Here is a 22,123-nt window from a genome sequence, read left to right as displayed (position 1 = left end):
GTTAATATTTTTCATACAGTGAAATTATATTGTGAGGCTACCGGTCCCCATTATTCCCCCAATTTCTCGTGTCATGCAGATGTTGAACAAGATGAGGGTGAGTGTAAATGACATTTTGTTTGACCTGTCTAACCCTGTTTATCCAGTTGTCAATTACTAGAATTCATTGGACAAAAGGTGGGAACTTCGAATATAATATTTGTCAGCATTTTTCAGGGATGCAAACTACTCCGCTAAAGTAAACTTTTCTGAAGCTAATTTGCCCAAATTGTTGATTTCCTAATAAAAAACCCATTGAAAGGGTTGATTAAGCGTAAGAAGGGGAAAAGGGTTTTTCATAACAATAAAAACCTTTATAATTAATAAATCTACTGAAAATATTAATCTGGAGCACCTGCTATGACGTCCATCTCATGAGTTTGCAATTTGCTAGCATGTTTAATAGCATTTCACATGTTGCAAACATGGAGCGCTTTGTTTTCTAATTATCCCTCTGTATGGAACAACCTCATGCCAGTAATTGAAATTATGAAACCAGTCACCAGAAGTTTTTCTTGTTAGCTGTTAGTGTATATATGCCGACACAAGGATTTGAGTCATGATGGCCAAATGGGTAATCATCTGGCTTGTTCACAGAAGCACATTCAATCACCACAGATTATTAAATATAAATAAGTGGATATATATATATATAAGTAATCCTTGGGTTGCTCAAGGGGTTCAGCTATGCTGTAAAATTGAAAGCTCACTGAGAAAATGTGTCCCTTTTACACAAAGCAACACCAGTTGTGAGTTCAAAGTATTTGGGATACAGACAGATATTTACAGGTCAACACAAAATGGGGTTATTTTTTTTCAATGTAAAGTCAAACTAAACAGTTCTGTGGTTATATAAAATAACTGCTTTGTTTTGCCTCTACTCATTGTTTCTTTGAGATAAGATAGTTCCAAGTAGCAGATGCTTTTCATCCAAACTGACTAATACAGAAATTGCAGAGACAATTTTGTCTTGAGTAACTTGTGGTTATCAACCATTAGACTCTGAATTCTAGAGATCAGTTCCGGACAAACGCATACAATGCCCAAAAGGCCATGTTTCCTTCTCACAATTGCCTTTCTGTTTGCAAAACCACAGTAAAGAATTCATCTACCAAAGGAAACAGTCTAGCTGGGTCTATATAAGCCTGATAATATTGCTATAATAAATTATGAGCAAGCCTAAAAGCAATGTACATAACATTCTGTGGAAGGTTATTTGACCTTTTTTGTGAAGCTGACAAAATTGGAATTGTTTCTTTATTTAACATCTAAAGAAGGGTTTTGCTTTTACACTGTGGTCACTATATAAGGGTAGTCACATAACGATAAAGCTAGACACTAGTTTTCTGATGTGTTTCCCAGTGTCATGTGCTTTCAGAATGAAAGAAGGTCTTTCGTGCATTTAATTCACTAAGTCCATGGATAAATTTGCATGGACCATGGAAATATCACATTTAATGTGTGGTTTATCCTGTTTGCAATGTCCTTTCACGGCCAACAGTTTTGAGCAGATTTGCTTGTTTTCTTCATTATGTTACCAGTCTGAATTTGTCTTGGACTTGGGGTCAAAATCACATGAATAGCTGATTTAAAAAGCATGATCTGATGTCCCATTTTGTCTTCACACTGTTTGACATTTTATACTTTGATGGTGCGAAGGCTGTAATATTGCCGTCTTATCTCTCAAATCACACTTTATATTTAGAAGACAAAAACAGTAGCTATAGTGGGCCCTATGTGCACAAATTAATTTACAAATAGCAGACAAATGCATTGGTGTTGGGCTTGTTTTGGCAATCCAACAGATTTCTGATGTTCCAAAAGCAACTGAAATGGGAACTCCACTTTGGGTAGTGTTAGTTGTTTTTCTAGTCACCCTTTCAGTTGTGTCATCCCAAATTTGAACAACCTATTGTTAATAATACAGCACAAGAAAAGCTCTAAAAGATTCCCCTGTCCTATTGTTTTCTTTGCAGGTGGTATTTTAATGGAACAGTCTAATTGTGACGTCTTACCCTGCCTTTTTAAATCACACTTGTATCTCAAACATTCATGAATATATTTGAAACATGAAACATACATTTGACAAAGGAATGGAAATAAATTTAGTTATTTTAGTTTACTATTAATAGTAGCCTCACAATTTAGTATATAAAAGAATATTCCAGGTTCAAAACAAGTTTTGCTCAATCAGCAGCATTTGTGGCATAATGTTGATTACCACAAAAATTAATTTCAACTTGCCCCTCCTTTTGTTTAAAAAAAAAAGCAAAAATCTAAGTTACAGTGAGGCAATGGAAGTCAATGGGGCCAATCCTTTAAAGGTAAAATACTTTTTCGAAAGTATAGCCACAAGATGTAAACAATATGCATGTAAACATGATTTTAGGGTTATAAAATGGCTTACTAACTTTGTCTGTGTTAAGTTAATGCCAATTTGAAAACTTTGTTGCCATGATGATGTAAAGGTGTAAACCCAGTGACCATAACAATTAGGATTGAAACAACTTTGCAGCTCTAATAATACACATGTTTTAAGACAAGAATTAATGTAAGTGCTGTTATAAAGTCATAAGCTTCACATTACTTTCTTTAAACCCTCCAAAAATTAGCCCCATTCACTTCTATTGTAAGTGCCTCACTGTAACGTTGATTTTTTGTTTTTTTTTTTAAAGAAAAGGAGAGACGAGTCCAAATAGTTTTTATGGTAATCAATATTATGCCACAAATACTGTCAACTGAGCTTAACTTTTATTGAACCCAGAATATTCTGTCAAATAATTTAAAAAATGCTGAAATTCTTGAAAAAAGTATGTTGGCATTGGAAGATTGGAATAAACATTTATTATTATTTCTTAAAAAAAAAAAAAAAAGAACAATTTTATTTCAAAATACAATTTATATCAGAAAAACTTTGTCCACCAAAACAATGTCAGGTAACCGTTCTGTTGTCATGTGACAAAAATAAATAAACAAAATAAAACTTTTATACTCTCATATCTGTGTGATATTTTGTTATTATAAAAAGGCACATTTTATTCATCAAACAAGTAACACTAAAAAAAAAATTATATGTTTAAGTAATTAAATAAATATATATTTTTAAATGCTATACATTTAAAAAATAATGTATATATATTTTTTTTGTTAATGTAAGAAACCAACATATACAAAAACATTCAATTTGTACTAACTAGACATCTTTTAAACTTGATTTTAATTTTGTTTCTTATTTTTATAATCTCAGACAACCTTATTTTTCAATTTCCCATCAGTGTATTGGCATATCATAATCTCTTTTTACACTATATCTTATATAAAAAAAAATACATGACTAAATGTGACTTTCAAAAGAGTATTAATTTCCAGATTGTCTGTAATTCGTATTCTTTATGTAACAATGGGAGGAGCCATGACTACATATCCCAACAGTCCTTGCCTTATAGGTGGAGCTAAAAACACCGTAAACATGGCAATCAAACAGCAAGATCGCTATAAAACGAGTTTGTCAAGAGAGCCGGATCCTAAAAATTGCATTATTGTCATAAAGTCTAGCGAGCATTGATAACTCAATGGCGTGTGTTTTATGGCATATTTAGTATGCTGATAGTTTGTTCACCTGCTGAGCAGCACTCAGTCGCGGCTTGACTTCAGTGCATTTCTACCCGAAATATCTTTATCCTTTAAACTTTCCCATTTACTCGTATAGTTCATTGTTTAAAATAAGGATGGCTGTGACTAAATCTAATTTAGCGATAGGACTTTCAGTTCTGGGAGGCTTGGGAGTGCTGTTCGGGACTGTCCTGGTTTTTGTCGGACCAATTACAATAGACGATCAAATAGTCAAGGTAAGTTAAACCGGACATGTGCACGAGACGATCTAATCAATCACAAATTGAATTTTTATATTAACTAAAGTTACAAACATTGGTGTTATTAGTGTCAGTGTTTGAAAAGCATTATCTCTATAGGGTCGCTTTGTGCCCTAAATAGGAATCATGTTTACTTAGTAAACCAGATATGACAGCTGCTATACAATACAAGACTAACTCAAATAAGAAATTATTATTTAAAAAAAAAAAAAAAAAATTTAAATACATTTTGTCAAACATATGTGTAATCAGCCACATTGCTGCTCTGTTAAAAGTTCCTTTTTTAAAAAAAAAAAAAATTATAAAATAAAATACTTTTTTGTTTTATTTTGTAAATGCCATTTTTGTCTATATTTGCCACAAAAGTTTGTTGAACTTTTTACCTTTTTAACTTTCAAAAATTATTAAAAAATATTCTATATATTTATATCATATACATAATTGTTTTTGTTTGTTTGTTTGATTATTTGGTTTTGTTTAGCAAATGCAATTTCAGGTATATAGCTTTTGTATAGTTTTGTATCTTTTTGTATTTAAGTTTCAGTTGTACCTTTTACATCATTCATTATATTCTATAACATACAGTATATTTAATATCTTCACAGAATGTTGAGATTAATCCGAAGAATGACCTCTCCTACACTATGTGGAAGGACATCCCGGTCCCCTTCTTCATGTCTGTTTATTTCTATCATGTTGTCAACCCTGATGAAATCCTAAATGGGGAGAAGCCCATGGTTGAACAGAGAGGACCTTACGTTTACCGGTGAGGATTGCGCCCATCAAGGTTTCTTCCTCATCTGACCTAGCATTCTTAGGGAGTTTTCTTAAAATAATATTTATAGTAAAAAAGTGCAATGCATGTTATTAGACCGGACATGCAATGTAGCTTTGATGATACACTGAAGTTCATTCTAAATCGTTGCTTTTGTGGTTTGTGCATACTGTTAATTGCCCAAGTAGGACCCTCATAAACCCTTTAAGTCCAGTGTTGAATAAAATTGAGCCATGCCCAACTGATCGAGCTGGGCCATAATGGATATTTTTGTCTCCCAATATATGTACTTTATTTGATCTGTCTACACTGGTCAGTGCATCACTAAACGGCATTCCTCCTGTGTCTATAACTTGTTCAGTCACTGTGCAAGACATATGGACTTCAGTGGTCTGGTCATCAGAAAAGGTTTCCTCCCATTCATTCTTCCTGATGCACAAACGTGCCCACAAAGACATTTCTGCGTAGTAGATGACAATGAATAGGGGTCTTGAGCTGGGTCAATTTGGGAGTCAAAGCAATCTCAAGGGCAATACACTTCATTGGGATGTCTAAAGGGCAAACATATTTGCCTGTCCTGACATAAGATGGATGATTTAACGAATTAAACCATATAGAACGTCTTTGACCTATACATATAGCATTTGTTACATGATTTGAAGTTGCATGACTAGAAAATATTGAAACCAAGTTGCAAGGTGAAGAAATTAAACTTGATTTCATTAGAACATTTTTGAGCATTTATAAAAACCTTTCTATCCTGTTTATTATTTTTCTTTCGTCTCTAAACTGAATACATCGCATTTATTATTGCTCCGGAACTGCTTGATTCCACCCTAGAGCAGTGCATACTAGGCCATTTCACAGAGCAAAAACAGACACAATGCTGGAACAGAATAAAAACAAAATCCATCTGATTTTCCAACTCTAAAAATGTTTCCTGGCCAGTTTGATTTATGATTGACTAAACACAATTCCTCATACACTGATCAGCTACAAGATTAAAACTACCTGCCTTGTATTGTGTAGGTCCCCCTCGTGCCACCAAAAGACCACCAACCTGCATCTCATTATAGCATTTTGAGATTTATATTCTTCTCACCACAATTGTACGGAGCAGTTATCTGCGTTACCGTACATTTTGTCAGTTTGAACCCGTTTGGCTATCCTCTATATTCCTTTTTGAGATTTGGTCTTAAACCCAGATTTCTAAGCACAACTTTGCTGGACACTTTTGATGTAAATGAACATTACATTGTAACAAGTTTGTAATCTGAACAGTGGAGGAGTCAGGAGGCAAGTGAACTATCAACATATTTTATTACTCTTCAGCATCATTCAAAAACCTAAACAAAAAGGCTCTTACACACACACACACACACACACACATGTCATAATTCTGTCACACATGCAGGAAAAATCTCTCTTGTCTCTCTCTCTCTGCATACTGATGTATCCGTCTGCCTTTTCAGGTCTCCCTCTGCCATCACTATAACAAGACACTGGTGTTGGAGATGGTGACGAGCCTTACCGCTCTCCCTCTCCCGCAGATATATATACACGACCGTGCCACCATTCCCACATACTCGTTCAAAACAAGTTACATTTTAAAATCAATCAACAGCATTTGTGGCACAATATTGATTACCACAAAAAATATTTTGACTCGTCCTTTGCTATAAAATAATTTTTATATATATATATATATATTAGGGCTGTCGATTTAATGCGTTAATTCAGTGCGATTAATTTGATTTAAAAAAATGAACTCCATAAATCGCATGCCCACGGACCATAATAAGGAAGATTCCTGAGAAATGCAAGCATGTAATACCACCTGTTTACTCCAGAGGGCAGTAATTGAAATTTCAGCTGTGTGGCAACGCACAGTTTATATATATATATATGTATATATATATATATATATATATATATATATATATATATATATATATATATATATATATATATATATATATTTTTTTTTTAAAGATAACTTTGTATAATTATTTCATCATTATATATTTAATTATTATTATCTGAGGGGCTTTCAGCAAATATTTGTATTTGCGATGAATTAATCGGTAAACCATGTAATTAACTCGATTAAAAATGTTAATTGATTGACAGCCCTAATATATATATAAAATTGCGGTTAAGTGAATGGGGCTAGTCTGTACATGCTGAAAGTCACACTCATTAGAATACACTTTTAAAAGAATAGATGCGAGATGAAAACATTATACATGTTAATATTATAATTTTAGTGTGATAAAATCGCTTGCTAACCTTTTCTGTGTAAAGTTATATGCAACTTTGTTGCCATGATGAAGTAACACTGGTAAAATGGTAAACACAGTAAAACCCCAAATATATCACACTAAAATGATCATTAAAAAAAAAATTTATTTTAATGTTTATGAACTGGCCCCATTTACTTCTATTGTAAGTATCTTAATGTAACTGTGTTTTTTGTGTTTGTTGTTGTTTGCTTATTTTAAATAACAAAGGGGATGAGTTGAAATATTTTTTGTGTTCGTCAACTTTGTGGCACAAATGCTGTCGATTTAGCTAAATTTGTATGAAATCTGAGACATTCCTTTTTAAAGTTTAAATAAGAAAAAATGTAACAACAGATTATTATTTTAATTTTTTGTAGTTTTATGGTTGTTAAATGTGCTGTGGTTTCCCCATCGACACAATGTGGTCACTTTATTAGGAAATTAGACATATGATATGTTTGAGGAAGCTGCTTACCTTTAAACCAATCATGTGCTTGCAATTGCGTGTTAGCAAGACGTTTTTCATGACTTTCTAATGCTGATCTACTACCACAAAGTTGTTCCTCATAAGTTGAATTTTGCAGCGTTAGGACAACATTATTGCATAAGCGTTACTTTTTAAGGATGCTCAACTGACTACCACATTTTCTTTTGTGGTGAATCACATCTGTTTCAGTGAAAAACGCTGGAAGGACAATATCACCTTCCACGACAACAACACAGTGTCATATCAAGAATATCGGCAATATTTCTTCGAGGAAAGCATGTCTGTGGGTGATGAATCTGATGTGGTCACCATCCCAAACATGCTAGTACTGGTAAGAATATAACATAAAATCAATCATTTGCAGTTACATTTATGCATTTGCCAGACACTTGAATCAACAGTGAAAGGGGAAGTTCATGCAGATTGTGTTTTTTCGCTTGTCTGTGCAGTTTAAAGTTTTTTTGTGGAAACATGCACTTGCCAGATGTTTTTATTTTTTATCCCCTTTTCTCCCCAATTTGGCATGCCCAATTCTCACTACTTACTAGGTCCTCATGGTTGCGTGGTTACTCGCCTCAATCCGGGTGGTGGCGGAGAAGTCTCAGTTGCCTCAACTTCTGAGATATTCAGCCCACGCATCTTATCACGTGACTCGTTGTGCATGACACCGCAGAGACTCGCAGTATGTGGAGGCTCGTGCTACTTTCCGCAATCCACACACAACTTACCACACGCCCCAATGAGAGCGAGAACCTCTAATCGTGACCGCGAGGAGGTTATCCCATGTGACTCTACCCTCCTTAGCAACCGGGCCAATTTAGTTGCTTCGGAGACCTGACTGGAGTTATTCGGCAAACCCTGGATTCGAACTCTCGACTCCAGGGGTGATAGTCAGCGTCAATACTCGCTGAGCTACCCAGGCACTTGCCAGATGTTGCTGATTTTTTTCAGTGTCTCCTGCCATGAGCATAGCATCTAGTTAAAATAATTATAAATTTTATAAACCAGCTCTAGAGCACCTGCATTTTGGTCCATTTTTTGTGCTATGCCAGCCTTTATTTAAAGCACAAATGCTTTGAGTGAACATCCCCTTACAGTGCACTCAAGCTTTACATTTTATCATAATGTGTGTGCCCTGGGAATCAAACCAATGACCTTGGGGTTGCTAGTGCCATGATCAACCATGTGAGCAATAGGAGCTACAAGTGTGCAAACCAATTTTAAGGAAGATCTTCACTTTTATACTCATGGTTTTAGGGTGCAGCAATCATGATGGAGAATATGCCATTTCCTGTACGGTTATTGATCAGCACCACCTTCAAGACCTTTAAAGAGGGTCCTTTCTTGACTAAACCAGTGGGTGAACTCATGTGGGGCTACGAGAGCAAGTTGGTGGACTTTCTGAATAAATATATCCCTGGAATGCTGCCATCCAGTGGGAAATTTGGCCTGTTTGCAGAAGTAGGTGTTATTTTGGAGTTTTCTGCCCATTGAGTTGTCTTGTTAGTTGGTTCAGAGTGCTTAAACGTGATTTTTCTTATTTTATCCTCTACAAATATAGTTTAACAACTCCAACACTGGACAGTTCACTGTCTTCACTGGCCAGAATGACATCAGGAAAGTTCATATGGTGGATTCCTGGAATGGCCTTAAAAAGGTAAGCCAAGACCCCTTGAGAAAATCATAAAGGGTAGATTTTTGTAAACGTCTATTAAATGTCGCTACAATGTGATGGCTATAAGTGAAATCGGTGAAATGCTCAGAAACGTTCTTTGCCTGTGAATCACTGAGCCTGATCTCATGAACAAAACCTTCCTCCCTACCCGAAACCTAACCGATAATGTCATAAAAGGAAATGCGAGATGAAAAACACAATTACTGAAGCATCCTCATCATTTTGTGGTGCTTCTATGACACTTTTGGTCACCCTGGTCCTTTGCATAGTAAGCACTACGCCAAAAATCGTAATGCCTAAAAAATAATGTTGCAAAAATGTAGGTATAGTAACGTATTTCAATGAGACCAGGTTGGAATCATCTTGTGTGTTCAGGATTGCTGACATCGGGTTGGCAGAAATGTCTTCGGAGGGTGGGGTTTTGGAGAGAGGGCATGCGATTTAAAGTTCGCAAAATAGCGCAAAAAATAAATAAATACTTGAAATGCTTACAGCACATTTAAAGTCAACTTGCCTTTATTCATTTTCTTAACACACTTAACTGGTCTTATTTTGAACAATTCTTTGGTGCACGCTATTTCCAAGTTCATCAACCTGCTTTGCCTCAAACCATTATCCTTTTCAGCTGATGTCACCAAGCCATTTCATGTTGACTTAAAGGAACTTTCTTTATCATGCAGGTGAATTACTGGAACACTGACCAGTGTAACATGATCAATGGTACAGCGGGCCAAATGTGGCCTCCGTTCATGACCACAGAGTCCACCCTTCCCTTCTACAGCCCTGATGCCTGCAGGTATGCCACTGAAATCACCCAGACTTGCACAACAGTGTTTTAATAAATGCATAGAGCTACTGAGCTTTTTATAAGGATATTTTTGGTGGCAATTCTCAACTCAGGTCCATGGAGCTAGTGTATCAACGACCGGGTATGTCGCGTGGGATTCCTGTATACCGTTACGTGGCCCCAAAGACTCTCTTCGCCAACGGTACAGATTATCCCCCCAATGAGGGCTTTTGTCCATGCAGACAGTCAGGCCTTCTCAACGTCAGCACCTGCAGACACAGTGAGTTCCTCTTGGAAAACATGCATCATGTGTTTATATATGACTTCACAAGACTGTCTACAGAAAAATATGCTGTAGAATTGTATAAAATTACCTCGAGATATACATTTAAATTCACGAGAGACTCTGCAGCTTTTTTCGGATCATATTGGGATTAAAGCCAAGTTCAGTGGAAATGTATCATTTTTAATATTTACTTCATCTTTTTTTCTTTTTATCTTTCTATCTTTTCTGTCTTTTCTTTCTTTTATTCTTGTCTCATTCCTTTTTTGTTCTTTTTATTTTTTCATTCTGTCTTTTGTCTTTTTTTTTTTAGTTCTCATTCTCATTCCCTTTTTCTTCCTTTTCAATTTATTTTTTTTCATTAAATGTTTTTCTTTTTTGTTCTTTTCCTTTCTTCTTTCTATTTTTTTCGCTTATCTGTTTTTTTTTTCATTCTTTTTTCCTTTTTTTCTTTATTCATTCTTTCTATTTTTATTCCATAATTTTTCTTTCCTTCCTTTCACTTGTCTCTTTTTAATTCCATTTCTTTCTTTCTTATTATGTTGTTTATGTTCTTTTTCATTTCTATCTATTCATTTTTCTTTCCTTCCTTTACTTATCTCTCTTTGTTCTTTTTAATCTAATTTTTTCTTTTTTTATTCCATTTAATTTCTTGCTTTTTTCTTCTCAGATTCCCCTGTGTTCATCTCCCAACCTCATTTCTACAATGCTGATCCCGCTCTTTTGGACACTGTAAACGGACTGAGCCCTTCTGAGGAGCAACATGGGCTTTTCATTGATATTCATCCGGTAAAGAACAGATGCACAACTCTTGTTCTCATGTGTATTCCAGTTAGAATTGGGATGAATATAAAATAAAAGTTTAGTACAGAGAAAAAAAATATAGGAGATAAACATCTTTGTGGTTATTTCCAAATATAATTAAGTAGTATGTTTCTAGCATTAATTCACTTTAGGAATAAAATTCTAATTTGATTTTAACAAAATTCATAGAATATAAATTAATATAATTATAAAATGTAATAAATATTTTTATTTATTTTTGGAAAGTTTACATATCCTTTAGTATGACATGCTGTACTCCATCTAAAACTATTTTAAAAATATTTTTTTTGTTCTTGAATATTATGCATGCAGCATTTTGATCTCATATGAGACTGTAAATGTCCCTTTTTCAGGACACTGTATTTTTAAAGAGAAGTTAAAAAAAATACAATTAACTTTACAGATCTTTATTGTAAAGGGTTTAAACAATGTTTTCCATTCTTGTTCAATGAACCGTAAACAATTAATTAACATGCACCTGTGGAAAAGTCATTAAGACACTAACAGCTTACAGACAGGAGACAATTAAGGTCACAGTTATAAAAACCTAGGACACTACAGAGACCTTTCCACTGACTCTGAAAAACACCAAAAGAAAGATGCCCAGGGTCCCAGCGCATCTGCGTGAACATGCCTTAGGCATGCTGCATGGAAGCATGAGGACTGCAGATGTGGCCAGGGCAATACACTGCAATATCCGTCCTTTGAAACACCTAAGACAGCGTTACAGGGAGACCGGAAGGACCGCTGATTGTACTCTCAGTGGCAGACCACATGTAAAAATACCTGCACGGGATCTGTACGTCCGAATAGGTACTGGATGACAACAACTGCCCGAGTTACACCAGGAATGCACAATCCCTCCCATCAGTGCTCAGACTGTCCGCAATAGGTTGAGAGAGGCTGGACTGAGGGCTTGTAGGCCTGTCGTAAGGCAGATCCTGTCACCTATGGACTCATACGCTCCTTCGCTGGAGCAGACAGGACTGGCAAAATGCTCTTCATTGACGAGTCGCAGTTTTGTCTCACCAGGGGTGATGGTCGGACTCATGTTTATTGTCGAAGGCATGAGCGTTACACCGAGGCCTGTACTCTGGAGCGGGAATGATTTGGAGGTGGAGGGTCCGTCATGGTCTGGGGCGGTGTGTCACAGCATCATCGGACTGAGCTTGTTGTCACTGCAGGCATTCTCAATGCTGTGGGTTACAGGGAAGACATCCTCCTCCCTCATGTGGTACCCTTCCTGCAGGCTCATCCTGACACATCCCTCCAGCATGACAATGCCACCAGTCATACTGCTCGTTCTGTGCGTGATTTCTTGCAAGACAGGAATGTCTGTGTTCTGCCATGGCCAGCGACGAGCCCGGATCTCAATCCCATTGAGCACGCCTGGGACCTGTTGGATTGAAGGGTGAGGGCTAGGGTCATTCCCCCCAGAAATGTCCGGGAACTTGCAAGTGCCTTGGTGGAAGTGTGGAGTAATATCTCACAGCAAGAGCTGGCAAATCTGGTGCAGTCCATGTGGAGGAGATGCACTGCAGTACTTAATGCAGCTGTTGGCCACACCTGATACGGACTGTTGTGGTGAATACAAACAATGACGATGGCTAAAGCATCGAGCAATTTTTTCTGGACGGAAGATGAGGTTGCTTTATAACTACAAGTGACCCGGGGCTATAAAGCACACCACCTTTTTGAAGGACTATTTACACATGTTAAGTTTGCAGAAAATAAAAGCTAAATATTTTTTCACACTGCAGAACTATTTGAATTAAATAGTTAAGACAAAATGGTGATTTTAAAATCAACAAAATGTTGATGATAAAAATGTATCTATAGAAATGTTGTTTCATCTACCCTATATCAAATTCCAAATTGATTATAAAAGCATTTTACCTTCTAGAAGAAAACATGAACACCTCATGCAATGCTGCTTCTGTAGTCTAGAGATGGAGCAAGTTTGAATCTTTATCTGTCAAGGACGTTGATCATCAGTTGTTAGAACTCAAAAGAATAATCATCTTTATCTCTCAAATTGGTCATAACAGTTAGGCCTTATATCCCGTATCTAAATTTGTTGCATAAACGTATCATTCTTTTGGCCCTTAAAAGATTTACCTGCAGAGTTTGCTACATGATTTCGGAACAAGTGCACCGATTGCTATTTTCATTATTTTGGGTCAACATTTTGTCTAATTGTCATTGTTTAAACCCAGATTAAAGATTGCAAAGTGCTGCAAAGAGTTGTTTTGTGAAATGCAATGTTTTGGCTTTGTCACCGGTTTGATTATGAGATTGCTTTTATCATAACTGCCCACATTAATCCATTATGACACCTGATAAGCTAATTGGAAATTATGATTGTCACAACCTTTATGATATTTACTGCATATAGGTCTCTGCAACATAAAGGCCCATCATAAACTATTTCAATACTGTAATTTATAATTGTTATGATACGAGAGGTTCAGTCAGTTTTTTTTTTTTAAAGGTGTCCTAGTTTTACATGGTCATTTTCTAATTGCTTGCGTTATTTAGATCAGTTGAGCATCTGTTTGAACCTTTGATTGCATGTGTTAAATGAATGTGTTTTTTTTTTTTATTAAGTTTGTTTATTTGATTAGTTGATTAGTGAGGAGGTGGGCATGGATGAAACTGGTCAGGGGATTTCCATTTCCTGGCATGCTTTGCATGGGACTCGATTGAGAGTAAATGTTGAAATTAAATGCAATTTTATCCATTTTAGAGCAAGATGAGAATAGGAGACCAACATAACAATTTATTAAACAAACCTTTTTAAATTGAGTTTGACGAACTGAATGAAGTAGAGTTAAAACTACTATAGTAAATTTAATTTGACAGTACAACTGGCTCAATGAAAACGACTTAATCTGAATGATGGTGATGGTGGCGTAGTGGGCTAAAGCGCTGAACTGTTAAGCAGAAGGTCGCTGGTTTGATCCCCACGGCCACCACCATTGTGTCCTTGAGCAAGGCACTTAACTCCAGGTTGCTCCGGGGGGGATTGTCCCTGTAACACGTGCAGTGTAAGTCGCTTTGGATAAAAGCGTCTGCCAAATGCATAAAATGTAAATGTCTGATGATGTTAGACGTTTTACACACTGTCAGTAAAATAAGAGAGAATCCACTTTATGGTTTCTGATTAGGCGAGATATGGACACAGCTAAATTGCACAATCTTCACACAGTTTTTGGCCGGCTACCAGTTCCGTTGCCATATTTTATCAATTTGTCTCGATTATCAAACATCTATATCAGGATGTTCTCGATTATCAAACATCTATATCAGGATGTTCTTCCTCCGTCTATTTTAACGCTATTTAACGCTAGTGGAAAAGACAATCGGACACAGTGCAAAGAAGATTTTAAAATGGCAATTGGACAAACCCAAACACCCTCGGCAAACATCTAGGACGAATTTGTAGGATGAAGCTCAATTTGCTCCAGGGTGTTTCATAGTCCCAGACTTTAATTTTTTTTTGTATCATAATATTTTTTATATACCCACACTAAATCTTTTGTTTAGCTCTTTAGTCTGATTTGGTTTCAGTGATCAAGTACATATCATGTAGTCACCCCATTTGTTTTACATTTTTCAATAGGGGGCACACTGTCTTTTACTAATATTCATGCATCAAAGAGTCAAAATGATCAAGATGCAACTTGGTCTATATAGAATTCAGTCCATATAGGGAATAAAGCGTTAGGTCTATATAGTGAAAGAATCCAAACTGAATTTACCAAAAAAATAAAATGTACACATTTAATGCAGATTGAACAAGTGATCAAATTTTTGGTGAAGTAAAAATCTTATGAATCTCTTCAAATTGTACCATGAAACATTAATTGAAGCCCTCGTATTACAGGAGACTGGCGTGCCGATGAATGTGTCCATTCGATTGCAGCTCAACCTTCTCATGAAGAGAGTATCGGGCTTCTCGTAAGTACAGAATATATACAGTATGTCTGTAATCACAAAGATCTGCATGATTTAATGGGTGTGTTCAAAACCTATTTTAGGATCAGTCAGAAAGATCCTCAGTTTGTTGTTGTCTCTGACTGTCATGTCCATATATTGTGTTTGCTCTGTTTCAGAGAGACAGGAAAGATAACGGAGGTAGTGATGCCCATGATCTGGTTTGAAGAGGTAATACTGAATAACCGCATTGAGCTGGACAAAATAAGGTCACAGTGATCAAGCAATGACCTTAAGTATGACAACAATAAGAGATTTTATAAACACATTTGTGGTTATACTTATGTTGGATATACCTTACAAAACATACTGGTATCACATGGTACTATTCATGTACCATTATATTTATATAATACTCCAAGGTTCTTTAAAGTGGTGGTGGCGTAGTGGCTAAAGCACAGGGCTGTTAATCAGAAGGTCACAGGTTCTAACCCCACAGCCACCACCATTGTGTCCTTAAGCAAGGCACTTAACTCCAGGTTGCTCCGGGGGGATTGTCCCTGTAATAATTGCACTGTAAGTCGCTTTGGATAAAAGCGTCTGCCAAATGCATAAATGTTTAAAGACTATCATGGTATTACCATGGCACATGTCCAAAAAATACTTGATAGTACCATGGGATATTTTTTGTAAAATCACACACTAAAAGACAGCACTTTTCCAATGGTCATTAAGGGGTAAATGTGGTTGCACATCTCAAATTCAATCATTGAAAATAGTCCAATACTATACTTAATCAATTGCATTTTTTGTTTTCAGAGCGGATACATTGATGGTCCTGTCCTGAACACTTTCCGCACTAATCTGGTGGTGTTGCCCATGGTAATGGAGTACATGCAGTATATCTTCATTGGACTCGGGCTAGCAACCATTCTTGGAGCCGTGTTATTATTCCACGGTGACAAGGTATGTGGCCTACTGCACCTATATGCATGCTTAAAGGAAGAGTTCACCCAAAAATTAAAATGTTCTCATCATTTACTCGCCCTCATGCCATCCCAGACGTGTATGACTTTCTTTGTTCTGTGGAACACAAAGATTTTTAGAATAATATTACAGCTCTGTAGGTCCATACAATGCAAATGTAGCATAAATGTAATCCATGAGACTCCAGTGGTTTAATCCATGTCTTCTGAAGAGATATGATAGGTGTGGGTGAGAAACAGATCAATATTTAAGTCCTTTTTTACTGTAAATGCCCACTTTCATTTCCACATATTTTTGGCGATTTGCATCCTTCATGCGTATCGCCACCTATTGGGCAGGAATGAGAATTTATAGTAAAAAAGGAGTTCAATATTGATCCGTTTCTTAACCACACCTATCATATCACTTCTGAAGACATGGATTAAACCACTGGAGTCGTATAGATTACTTTTATGCTGCCTTAATGTGCTTTTTGGAGATTCAAAGTTCTGGCCACCATGCTGAGCTGAGATATTCTTCAAATAATTATAGTGTTCTAGAAGAATAAAGAAAGTCATACACATCTGGGATTGCATGAGGGTGACTAAATGGTGAGATAATTTTCACTTTTGGGTGAACTCTCCCTTTAAAGTGTTATTTAACTAATATTATTTGTGATCGTTCCGTGTGTGTCAGCAATATGTGATGTTGAGCATGTTTTGCAAATGTGGTATGTCTAATCGTGTCTAAGAAGGTAGAAGTTCAGCATTGGCACCCAAAAGCTCTTTTAATATTCCAGTATCATCGTACTTTAACTGCATGAACTGTAATTTGTTTTGATTGTTTGAAGCAGTGAAACATTTGCATGGCTTATTTTACAGAGAGCAAAGATCAAGTCATTTGTTCTGGCACAAGGGGTCAGCACCAATGTCTTGTATATGCATACTCACTCCTAAAACAATGAGATTACAATGAGAAGTGATCATTATGATGTTTTCCCCACCCCAAATCTTCAAAAGGTCAAGATTTCTCCACTTGTTTGATTAAGAGTGTTATTTAAATAACAATTGAAATCAAGTGAACACTGGTACAGTTCACCCAAAAATTATCATGATTTACTCGCCCTTGTGTCATTGTAAACCTGTATGATTTCATTTTGTGGGACACAAAAGGAGATGTTTTGCTGAATGTTCACGCTGCTTTTTCTATACAATGCCAAAATTTAATATGCAGAAAAGCAAAAGATTTTAAGCAAATACTGGCTTTAATTTTGGTCTGTTCTGGGAAGACTTGTAGAAGAATTTCAGTCCTCGAATCTGATTGGACGAGAGCTGTTCCATGAGCACTGATGGTCTGACACCATCAGTACTCAGTGTGTGTGTGTGTGTGTGTGTGTGTGTGTGCACGCCTCCTCGTGTTTATGCCATTCTAAACTAAATTGTAAGAGCAGTGCAGATGTGTTAAGAGCTGCTGTTAACACAGACACCAATCCATCCATCCTTGTTTATCCAATAACTTGTTCGAAACAGCACAAGCCGTGATACTATTTCTGAAGTGACCATTATTGAATTACTAACGGAGGCTTGGATGCATGATTTGTTTTGAACCAGCAACTGCTGATTCTGATCCGTCGCATTAGAAAGTAGTTCCATGCACAAATGCGTTTTTATGACCGTAAAAAAATGTACTTGTTCGTTGAACTGTTGTATATAAGCAATATCACACTCTCAATCGTGCGATATGGCCCTACATCAGCACTGCTGTGATTCGGCCGCAGGCTGAGTGCTGTAGGTAATCACAGTAGTGCTGATGTAGGGCCATATCGCACTCTTGCTCCTGTGATATTGCTTAAATATAGCTTAAAGTCTTATTGATTACTGTTATAATGCTTTTTATTTTCCATGACAGCCCCTGGTCACTATGCTTTCATTAAATAAATGTTCTCCATTTGTGTTCCACAGAAGAAAGTATTGTAAGTTATACGGGTTTGGAACAACATGTTTCAGTGAACTGTTCCTTAAAATATAATCTTACAGCTGAAAAATCAGCAGTCAGAAAATAACGATCCCATAGAAATCAATTTGAATATATATGAGCAAAATCAAGTTTCAAAGCATGTGAATAACCATTGCACGATCTTGCATGCTACCTCCCCATTTCAATCACCCAAATTTTGAGCATGTATTTTACACACACCTCGAATACTAATCACACACAAGCTACCGAACTAAAAGCCGGAAACTCTTCAACCTGAAGACCACTCGATCCAAATCAATATCACTGCCCACCTGATGTTCAATAAGGTCTGATTATTTTTTTAGGAAAGCATAAAAGATACAAAAAAACGACACGAGTACCAATGAGACGCAGGATGAAAAATGTTTCATGAACAATACAGGTGGGGTTCTGGCTTGGGCAAGCTTACACTCAAACTCTTCTTCTGCAGGTGTGTGATGAATTTTCTTGGGGCACATTAAAGTTCCACAAGCAAACGCACCTCTTACACACTCATACAACTCACAAGCAATGTACATTCATATTTAATTTGCTCATTTCATCTGCTACACTGACCCCTCCCATCACAACTCATCAGAACTTTGTGGGTGCATTTCACTAATGGAAGACACACTGAGCTTTTTATCATAAGCATGGGTACAGCGTTTTGCCAAAGAGAAATGGTTGAATTCCTTTTTCAGTTGTTTTCAGTAACGGCATTGTTTTGCAAAACGCCATGAAAGTGGGCCCAGATGTTGACTGACCTACTGTAATATCCTCAGCAGTTCATGAATGGTTTGGCTTTCAAAAATAAAGATAACAAATGCTGATGGTTCATAATATCCCTCTTTCTGGGACTGACCACAGAGTAATATTTGTTGATCCAAAGAGTAAAACACTTAAAGGAATATTCTGGGTTCAATACAAGTTAAGCTCAATCGACTGCATTTGAGGCATAATGTTGATTTATCACAATTTTTTTTTTAACTCATTCCTCTAAAAAAAAAAAAAGAAAGAAGCAAAAATTTAAGTTACAGTGAGGCACTTACAATGGAAGTGAATGGGGCCAATTTTTGGAGGTTTTAAAGGCAGAAATTTGAAGCTTATAATTTCATAAAAGCATTTTCATGAATTCTTCTGTTAAAACTTGTGTATTATTTGAGCAGAAAAGTTTTAGGGTTTTCTACATCATCATGCTAATTAAGTTTTAAAATATGTCTACAACTTTACAAAGAAATGGTTAGTGATTTCATCACACTAAAATCGTGTCAACAAACATCGTTTGTCTTGTGGTTATACTTTTGAAACAGAGTATTTTAACGTTTACGGATTGGCCCCATTCACTTCCATTGTAAGTGCCTCACTGTAACCCAGATTTTAAATTTTCTTTTCATTTTTAAGAAAAGGAGGGATGAGTCTAAATTTTTTGTGGTAATCAAAATTGTGCAACAAATGCTGTTGATTTGAGCTTAACTTGTATTGAACCCAGATTATTCCTTTTTTAAGGATTTTTATTTCAAGATACTTGTAGACTGAACAGTGTCAGAAATTAACTTTTACATTTAAGGAGCAATATTTGCCCCCTGGATTTGATTTTTGTTGGAATTTGTTTTTATTCTTTTTTTATTTATTTTATATTTTTTTCTCTCTAACCATTTAAAACCAATTTGTCAGATACTTCAATTTAATAAATGCATTAATACCAATTGTCAAATTGAGAATTATTACCGCTTACCTTAAGAATTAAATCAACATCAATTCACATTTTATGCCATAATAAGTATAACTAGTATTATAATAGAATATTACAAACTATATAAAGAATTAATTTCAAGGGCATTTTTGTTGGCATTTGTGCCCAGAATCCCTGTTAATTTTCTGACCCCCGAGACTGATTAAGGAGTAATTTAATTTAATCAGGTAGACTAGTTTATTTTATATTGGACACTCTTGAGGACATCTTCGTCACAAAATGAGACCTAAAACTGGTAAAGGACAACTTGGCAGCAAATTGACTTCTCAATAAAGAGGTTTATTTTTTTTCTGCAGTGTTTTGCTTTTATTGAACATGCTTCCTTGTATTTATGTGGTGAAAATTTATGCATTTGCAGTATTTATTTATTTTTTACATATTTTAAAGTGCTTACTGCTTATATTTTTGTAAGTTCAGCATGACATAATTTATTTTAAGGAATATTTTGTCAATATTCTGTTTTTGAGTGCATTTTTTCATGGTGACTGTGTGTTTGCTTTTGTAATAACATGGGCTTGTTTTCATTGGCAGATAAAAAGTAAGCTGGGTGCCTGGCGTGGCACTGACGTGGATCCAGCCAGCGCAACCAGTGAAAAGACCCCATTACTACAGAACACCGAGAACTAAAATGGCCATCCACACTACAGTATACTTGCATTATAAACACAGTGCCACACAATTACCTGGGAAATAAATACATGAATTAATAATTATTGGGATTGATGAATAAACTGGTTGGTAACCAGTAGAGACCAAGTATCATTATAAGGGGATTTGGTGTGTAATATGAACTCTTATGTGATTAAATCTACACTGTGGTTTGGTCAGAAAGTGCTACATGCTGTCAGTACTGGAATTTTGAATGTGACCAGATCTGTGTTATGGTCCGATTAGATTAAGGTCTCTTTTGTATATGTCAGCATTGTTTTTACTTTTATCTATGTCACTTCACATTTAATGGGCTACTTTATACTCCACACAATACACTGCAGTTTTGGCCAAAAATATTGGCACCCGCGTGAGCAAAGAAGACTGAAAAAAAATCTCCATTGTTTATCCATTTAAAATATTCACAAAAATCAATCCTTTAATTGAAGTAGAACAATTGAAACAGGGGAAATATTTTGTTCTCCAAAACACGTTGGTCAAAATTATTGGCACCTGAAGTATATTCTCCTTCATATTTTACCTTTTTTAGTGCTCCTGGGTGACTAAGAACATAGTTCAGCCATGACTTCCTGTTTCACAGGGGTATAAATACGAGTTAAAAAAAAAAGACCTGCCTCAGAAGCTTAAAATGGGCCCTGGTTGGATCTTCCAGCAGAAGACAATGACCTCCAAAACAAACCTCAGAATCAACACAAAAATGGTTCACTGACCATAAAATCAAGGTTCATCCATGGCCATCTCAATCCCCTTACCTGAATCCCATAGAAAACCTGTGGGGTGAACTGAAGAGAGTCCACCAACATGGACCTCTGAATATGAAGGATCTGGAGAGATTCTGTATGGACGAATGGTCTCAGATCTCTTGTCATGTGTTCTCCAAACATTATGCATTATAGTAGAAGACTCCGAGCTGTTATCTTGGCAAAGAGAGGTTGCAAAAAGTATTGAATAAAAGGGTGCTGATAATTGTGGCCAATGCATTTTGGAGAAAAATATTTATTGAATAATGAGATATTTCTCCTGTTTCAGTTGTTTTACTTCAATTAAAGGTTTGATTTTTGTAAATGTTTCAAATGAAAGATTAAAAGCATAAACAATGCAGATTTTGTTGCTCATATTTACTAAGGGTGCCAATATTTTTGGCCACTTCTGTAGACACTGCATTTAAAATATTGCTTTCACAAGCAGAATTAAATGCTGACGAAACCCTTCAGCTGATGTATTCAAATGCCTGGAAACCTTAAGAAAATTAACTTAGTTGGAGATATCTGAAAACCTTTAACCTTGATCCTGTAAATAAGTGCTGTGAAATAACGTGCATTGAAGGCTCAGCAAGTTTTCTGCTTTCTATGGATATTTCAGTCAAACTCATTTCAGTGTGTTAACATATTCTCTCTGTAAAGGCACATTTATGAATTGATGTGAAACATCTTTGATATTTTGTATGTCTTGATAATTGTTGAATGTGAAATAAATATTTCTTGTTTTCTAATAATGGCCTTCACTGTCAAACCAAAATTGAATCTTATGTTCAGTTTTATATATACAGTGAGGGAAGAAAGTATTTGATCCCCTGCTGATTTTGCCCACTGACAAACAAATGATCAGTCTTAATTGATCATCTCAGTCATAATTTTAATGGTAGGTTAATTTGAACAGTGAGAGACAGAATAACAACAAAAAAATCCAGAAAAACCCATGTCAAAAAGTTTATAAATTGAATTGCATTTTAATGAGGGAAATAAGTATTCGACCCCTCTGCAAAACATGACTTAGTAC

The 22,123-nt window shown here is 35.9% G+C and overlaps 1 protein-coding gene across 2 annotated transcripts; it reads left to right on the top strand.

Moving 5' to 3' along the window:
* Nucleotides 1–3,465: 3,465 nt before the first annotated feature.
* Nucleotides 3,466–21,812, top strand: LOC127636965 (scavenger receptor class B member 1-like). Of its 2 annotated transcripts, XM_052117779.1 has the most exons (13): nucleotides 3,466–3,887; nucleotides 4,517–4,677; nucleotides 7,645–7,786; nucleotides 8,713–8,916; nucleotides 9,017–9,112; nucleotides 9,811–9,926; nucleotides 10,031–10,197; nucleotides 10,871–10,989; nucleotides 14,912–14,985; nucleotides 15,141–15,192; nucleotides 15,781–15,927; nucleotides 18,249–18,325; nucleotides 20,207–21,812. In XM_052117779.1, the coding sequence occupies exons 1-12, from the start codon at nucleotides 3,768–3,770 to the stop codon at nucleotides 18,288–18,290; spliced, it is 1,440 nt and encodes a 479-aa protein (XP_051973739.1). In that variant the 5' UTR covers nucleotides 3,466–3,767; the 3' UTR covers nucleotides 18,291–18,325; nucleotides 20,207–21,812. The 2 variants fall into 2 exon arrangements, with proteins under 2 accessions (XP_051973739.1, XP_051973738.1); XM_052117778.1 differs by lacking the exon at nucleotides 18,249–18,325 and having other exon boundaries at nucleotides 3,467–3,887.
* The last annotated feature ends 311 nt before the right edge of the window (nucleotides 21,813–22,123 follow it).

This window comes from Xyrauchen texanus, chromosome 44, assembly GCF_025860055.1.
Source record: "Xyrauchen texanus isolate HMW12.3.18 chromosome 44, RBS_HiC_50CHRs, whole genome shotgun sequence".
In the NCBI taxonomy this organism is placed as follows: Eukaryota; Metazoa; Chordata; class Actinopteri; order Cypriniformes; family Catostomidae; genus Xyrauchen; species Xyrauchen texanus.
The sequence above is the reverse complement of the archived record's forward strand: the minus strand, read 5'-3'. Positions and strand labels throughout refer to the sequence as shown.